Genomic DNA, 6,893 nt, shown 5'->3' on the forward strand with positions numbered 1-6,893 from the left:
AAAGCAAAGACTTGTGCCAGACTCTATCGAAGGCTTTCGATATGTCTAGCGCAACAGAGAAAGTTTCAGAGAAACGGCTAAGAGAGGATGACCAAGAGTCAGTTAGGAGAGCAAGAAGATCGCCAGTAGAACGCCCCTTGCGGAACCCATACTGGCGATCAGATAGAAGGTAAGAAGTGGAAAGGTGCTTTTGAATCTTCCGGTTAAGGATTGATTCAAAAGCTTTAGATAGACAGGAAAGTAAAGCTATAGGGCGGTAGTTTGAGGGATTGGAGCGGTCACCCTTCTTAGGCACAGGCTGTACAAAGGCATACTTCCAGCAGGAAGGAAAGGTAGATGTTGATAGGCAGAGGCGAAAGAGTTTGACCAGGCAGGGTGTCAGCACGGAAGCACAGTTTTTAAGGACAATAGGGGGCACTCCATCAGGTCCATAAGCCTTCTGAGAGTTGAGGCCAGAGGGGGCATAGAAAACATCATTTGGAAGAATCTTAATAACAGGCATAAAGGAGTCAGAGGGGGGATGGGTAGGAGGAGTATGCCCTGAATCGTCCAAGGTGGAGTTCTTACAGAAAGTTTGAGCGATTAGTTCAGCCTTAGAGACAGATGAGACGGCAGTACTGCCGTCAGGGTTAAGGAGAGGAGGGAAAGAGGAAGAAGTGAAATTGGAGGAGATATTTTTGGCTAGATGCCAGAAATCACGGAAAGGATTAGAAGAAGCAAGGTGTTGACATTTTCTATTGATAAAAGAAGTTTTGGTAAGTCGGAGAATAGATTTGGCACGATTCCGGGCTGAAATGTAAAGGTCATAGTTAGCGGGAGTTCGAAGGCTCTGGAACCTTTAGTGAGCTGCCTCTCTATCTTTAATAGTACGAGAACAGGCATGGTTAAACCAAGGCTTTTTAGCATGAGGAGTAGAGAGAGAACGTGGAATGTATGCCTCCATTCCAGAGACAATCACCTCTGAGATGCGCTGGGCACACACAGAGGTGTCTGTCTCCTGGAAGCAGTAATCATTCCACGGGAAATCGGAAAAGTACATCCTCAGGTCGTCCCACCGAGCTGAAGCAAAATGCCAGAAGCATCGCCTCTTCGGTGGGTCCAGAGGATGTACAGGAGCGATAGGACAGGAAACAGAAATAAGGTAATGATCGGAGGAGCCCAACGGAGAGAACAGTTTGACAGAGTAAGCAGAAGGATTAGAGGTAAGGAAGAGGTCTAGAATGTTCGGCCTGTCTCCAAAACGGTCGGGAATACGTGTAGGGTGCTGAACCAACTGCTCTAGGTCGTTGAGGAGAGCAAAGTTGTACGCTTGTTCAACAGGCTGGTCAGTGAAAGAGGATGAAAGCCAAAGCCGGTGGTGAACATTGAAATCTCCCAAGATGGAGATTTCAGCGAAAGGAGAGTGAGTCAAGATGTGCTCCACTTTAGAATTCAAATAGTAAAAGAATTTTACATAGTTAGTAGAGTTAGGTGAGAGATAAACAACACAGATGTATTTAGTAATAGGATGACAATGAAGTCTTAGCCAGATGGTGGAAAATTCAGAAGAGTCAAGGTCGTGGGCACGAGAGCAAGTGATGTCGCTGCGCACGTAGGCGCAACATACAGCTTTGGATTGAAAATTAGGATAGAGATAGTAGGAGGGAACAGAGTAGAGGTTGCTGTCAGTAGCCTCAGAAACCTGTGTTTCGGTGAGGAAGAGAAGATGAGGTTTAGAGGAGGAGAGATGGTGTTCCACAGGAGGAGGTTCGAGGAGTTATCAAGACACCTCTCAAGTAGGCAGCCAGAAGGGGAGTCCTCCCTGGGGGAACTTATGGTCCCCCCCCCCCAGGCGGGGACTCCGAGGCAGTTTTGTTTTTAGCCATTTTGAATTTTGAGTTTTGGGAAAAGGTGTGTGTGTTGTGTGAATGTAGTGTGGTGTAGAAAGAGAGAGGAACTGTCTTTAGAGAGCATGCTGAACTGCTCTCTGGTGTTGATGAGACAAAAGGGAAACGGTTAGTGAGGACACGGGAAGGGTCTTTGAAGGGCTTCAGCACCCTCCTCGCTTCCCATATATCCTCACCGGGAGTAGCTCACGCCCGTTCGGTAGGTGTCTTCCTACCTACTCCGCATATAACTATATTTCATTTGGCTCTAAGATGCTTGTCAATAAGTTAATCCATTAGCATGGTTGTTAATCCGCCGGTGCGAAGAGACTCAAGTGAATTAATACGTCAAGGATTACCCTGATTTCATTTTATCCTTCTGTGATCCCTTAATCCCTGTTTATCCCACGCATCGTTCACACCGGGACGCCCCCTCGCCTGTTGAACTCCTTACAATTAATCTCCCACTCGCAAAGCTTATTATTAATTTATTTTTATCATATGCATTAGCGCTTCAACGACTCGCAAAGAGCATTTATTATTGTGGTGGAGGTGGCAGACGGCGTGGCTGTGTTCTTTGGATGACTTTCGATATGATTTATATTTTAAAATTTCTTTTGATTATTATTTCTTATCCATGATTAGCGGTGATTTCTTCCCTTTTAACACAAGGGCATATTCGGATGGGCGTGTATTAGTTTCTCACCTCGGCTGCACTGCTACGTTGATCTTTTTACTAAGACACGTCAGGATGTAACTTTGGACATGGATGTATTGAGCTCTTAATCATTCAACATTCTTCTGTAGTTATTGTTTACCTCTCAACACCAGGATATTGCTCGGACATGTGTATTTTGATCTCTTACTCCTAAATCATTCCTTGTTTAGTTATTCTTCCTATGAACGTCAGGTTTTTACCCAATGTGTGTATTGATGTTTTACTATTAAATGATTCCTCGGTTAGTTATTTTGCCCCTCGTCGCCAGGATGTCACTCGGACGTGCGTGTGCGAGGGCGTGAGCAAGCTGTGGCTGCGGGATCACGTGTACCACTTCCAGCTCGTGCCCAGCGACAACGTGGTGCTCCTGGCGTTTCACGTGCAACTGCAGGGCGACAGTGAGGAGGCGCAGGTAAGGCGAGCTTCTGAGGCAAGGAGCTCTCAGGGAAATGTTTTGTCTTGCGCCATAAAGGAAAATTGCACGTCTACGCTTGCCTTGTATATCTTACTGAAGTCTCTCTCTCTCTCTCTCTCTCTCTCTCTCTCTCTCGTAGTAGTAGTAGTAGTGGCAGTAGTAGTAGTAGTAGTTGTAGTATCATTATCATCATAATCATCAATAATATAATTATTATCATTACTATCATTACTATTATCATAATTATCATTTTCATTTTTATTATTATTATATACTTTATATTATTATCATTATCATCATCGTCGTCAAATTTACTCCCTCATTTTTTTCTTCTTATTCTACTACTACTATTCATTACCATCCTCCTCATCATAATCATCATCCTTATTAATGCCATAATCAGCATCATCTTTTCCTTCCTCTTCCTCGTATTCTCTCAAGGTCGACATTCGCAAAGAAGACCCAGGCTCGTCTGTGATAGCCAGTGCTCGGTCCAGCAGCGGCTACATGTCCTTCAAGAACCCAGTCCACTTGCGCGAGGAGGTCACCTACATTGTCACCATCCACGTGCCTAACCCGCAGACAGCGCTCTACGGCAGCAAGTTCAGCAGCCAAGTGTTCGAGGCGGATGGGTTCAGGTTTAACATCACTCCAGGCGTGTTTGTCCGCCTCCTTGAGTTTTTTTGAAAATGAGGAAATCTAAGGCTGATTCTATGATTCTCAAGAGTTTCTATGCTTTGAATCATGGACGAGAGGTGGTCTTTCTTTTTTCTTTTTTTTCACGTTCCGCCAATGACACCGTTAGGCGTTCTTGGTGTGGCCTGATGGTCGGCCCCAGTCCGTTATGGCACAGGCAAGTGCTTGTAATGACTGGCTCATCGTGTCCCCTAGAACTCATCCTTAATCTTATTTTTGAGAGAGAATCTAGAGTCTGGGTTGATAGGTGGTCTTCAGGGCAATATGTAGGTAGTCTTAGGGCCGCTTTCACAGTCACTTTGTTTGTTTTGATCGTTACCAATGGCGGAGATCGATGCTATATTTTTCCACGTGAATCTGGCCTATGGGGTAGTGGCGGCTGCAGAGGAAGCGAGAGGTGTTGAGAGTGTGTGGCAAGGTGCGGAGCTAGGCTAACCCCGCAGCCATCACTACCCCATTGGCCAGTTTTACGTGGAAAACTATAGCGTCGATCGCCGCCATTGGTAATGTTCAAAACAAACAGAGACTGTGAAAGCAGCCCTTAGGCCACTCGACGGTGACTGAAAAATCCAAGCTTGTGGCGGCGGGCGTGACCCGAAGAGGAATTACACGCATTGTCTGGTTCTAGGATTACATAAAAATAACTGTACTTATAATATGAATAATAGCCAGAGTAATTATCATTTCGGTGCTTAAATGAAAGATGTTTAAGACCTCACAAAATCCATCCGGTTTTAAGAGTACAAATATTTTTTTTTTTTTTTATTGCCTGACTGTGGCTAATGTGATACGTCCGTTTTTTTTTATTTTTTATACTAGACATGTTTTTTGTAATGTTTGTGATTATGGCCTAGAGAATAATTTTGTTACCTTGTACTTTTCATCTCAATATAAAAACGAAATGATATAATTTACTTTTTCTGTCAATAAAACAAACTCTCTCTCTCTCTCTCTCTCTCTCTCTCTCTCTCTCTCTCTCTCTCTCTCTCTCTCTCTCTCCTCTCTCTCTCTCTCTCCTCTCTCTCTCTCTCTCCTCTATATATATATATATATATATATATATATATATATATATATATACATATCTCAAATAGTTACGTATTTGTAACGCAACACCTACCAAAAGTAAGGCATACATCTTAAATAATGTATATAATCGCGAACGTTTAAGTATGCTACTACTGTTGGTACTTATGATATACATAGTTTTCGAGTGAACTAAAGCAAGGCAGAATTATTATACATGAACAGATATTCCAGATAATTCATATATACCAATGCAATGCAATATCTAATGAGTAAGATTCATACTCTTTAATAATGACATTACAACTTTAATGCATGAATAAATAAATGTTCATCTATTTCCACATTTTAAAAAGAATCGACTGATACACTTTTGAGCCAGAAAAAAAAGCAGGCAGAAGAGAAAATAATTATATTTGTGAAACATTAATGAAGTTTCCGTTAATTCAAAAGACGACGCCCTGGCAGACGCAAGGCCAAGCAAACAGAAATGTATGATGATTAAACACTCATCTCCAAAAACCGATCGCTCATATCTGGCAGCCTGAGCCGAGAACAAAGGCCCAATAGAGTGTGACTCGCGGCGCCCTGCAGCTGCCGGCGTCCCGGAGAAGGTCGAGGGGCCAAAGTTATTACGTCGATAATAGATTCGATCAGCAAACAATTAGGTCCTGCGAATTAGGTTCACAGGTGAGATCTGGAGCCCCGGCGCGATGGCCAGGCCCGCGTGTCCCTATTCCCGGCCAACCATTCCCGAGGGCAGGGCCTGAGCGGCAGACTGATGGAGGTCAGGAACGGACGGCGCCATTAGTGAGGCACGGCTGGATGAGTAATGAACTGAAGGGTATTTACGTAATAACAGATGGATGATCGCTTGGCTTAGATTGGGAATAGGATGGATGACTAATTGTATGCCGCTGTCTTGCCTAATAATACGCGACACACGAACGATAGAGATGCTTGAAATTGATAAAAAAAAAAATCTTGCAAATAAATGGAGATAAATATATACTAATGAGAGATAGATGATCGTCTGGTCCAACTTGGGATTAGGAAGGTTGACTAACTGTTAGACTTTATACAATCTAACGAAAGGTATATAATCATAGGTTCTTCTGTATGCTGATGGGTCGAAAAAAGGCAACATAGCTGATATTAATAAGAATGTGCCTTGGTATACATGCTATCCTTTCCATTCCTTCAAAAATTGCGACAACCGACCCTGTATCAAAGGCACGTCTACAACCCCTACTATACATGGGACAAGTCAGGTACAGCTTCCAACACTCAGGGCGCTGACATGGAAAGGCGGAAGAAGCTTGCCGGAAGTCCTAACGCCAGGGACGTGAGGCTGCCTTGGGTAAATCAAATAATCGCGAGGGGAGGCTGGAGGGAGGCGGAAACTAAAAAAACGGTCACCCCTCGAAGGGTTTGGTACGCTTTTTACCATCAGACGGAGCAGCACCAGCCTCAGCCACCCTCCGTCAGCCCCAGTCCTCTGCTATAGTCTTTGGAGTCAACCTTTAAAATGCCTTCCTGTTGCTGCTACATGAGTTTCCAAGTGTGTGTGTGTGTGTGTGTGTGTGTGTGTGTGTGTGTGTGTGTGTGTGTGTGTGTGTGTGTGAATTAAAGCAAAAGACTGAAAATGGATCTACACTTGTCTGTTATCTATTACCTTGATGATGCTTCGGTGACCTTCAGGAAGCGTAAAAAATCCAAGATCATTGAAATCCTGATGAAACAACATTTACTTGAACCTGAACTCGAGAAAAAAAACACTTAATGGAGGGTGGAAATTCAATAGCATTTTAAAGCGTGTGTTTAATCTCCTCTTCCTACTCCTCGTAATTATCCTTTGTCCTCATTACTTTTTCCCTCCTTCTAATGTTCTTCTCTTTTTCTTTCTATTTGTCCTCCTTCCCCGCCGCCTCCATGTCCTCCTCTTCCCCTACCACCTCCACCTCCACCTCCACCTCCTCTTACTTTTCTTCCTCTTTCACTTCCTCCTTCTTCTCTTCTTCTTCCTCCTCCTCCTCCTCTTCTCCCTCTCTTTCCTCACTGTTCGTCCCCTATCCTTTGTCCGGACCTGATATATCTCCTTCCTTTTAAGAAACAAACCTAACATTCTTTTAAATTTCAGGCCACTATAATCTTTAACTTCAGAGCTCGGTGT

The 6,893-nt window shown here is 43.7% G+C and overlaps 1 protein-coding gene across 4 annotated transcripts in view; it reads left to right on the top strand.

The window, feature by feature from the left end:
* The window catches only part of LOC126995118 (BTB/POZ domain-containing protein 1-like), a 30,613-nt gene extending 26,009 nt beyond the window's left edge, over positions 1 to 4,604 (top strand). For all 4 annotated transcript variants that reach the window (XM_050854415.1, XM_050854429.1, XM_050854423.1 and 1 more), the window contains 2 exons: positions 2,852 to 2,995; positions 3,440 to 4,604. In XM_050854415.1, coding sequence (XP_050710372.1) covers positions 2,852 to 2,995; positions 3,440 to 3,685 — 390 coding nt within the window. In that variant the 3' untranslated portion in view covers positions 3,686 to 4,604. The remainder of the gene's footprint in view (positions 1 to 2,851; positions 2,996 to 3,439) is intronic.
* The last annotated feature ends 2,289 nt before the right edge of the window (positions 4,605 to 6,893 follow it).

Source organism: Eriocheir sinensis, chromosome 1, assembly GCF_024679095.1.
Source record: "Eriocheir sinensis breed Jianghai 21 chromosome 1, ASM2467909v1, whole genome shotgun sequence".
NCBI lineage: Eukaryota > Metazoa > Arthropoda > Malacostraca > Decapoda > Varunidae > Eriocheir > Eriocheir sinensis.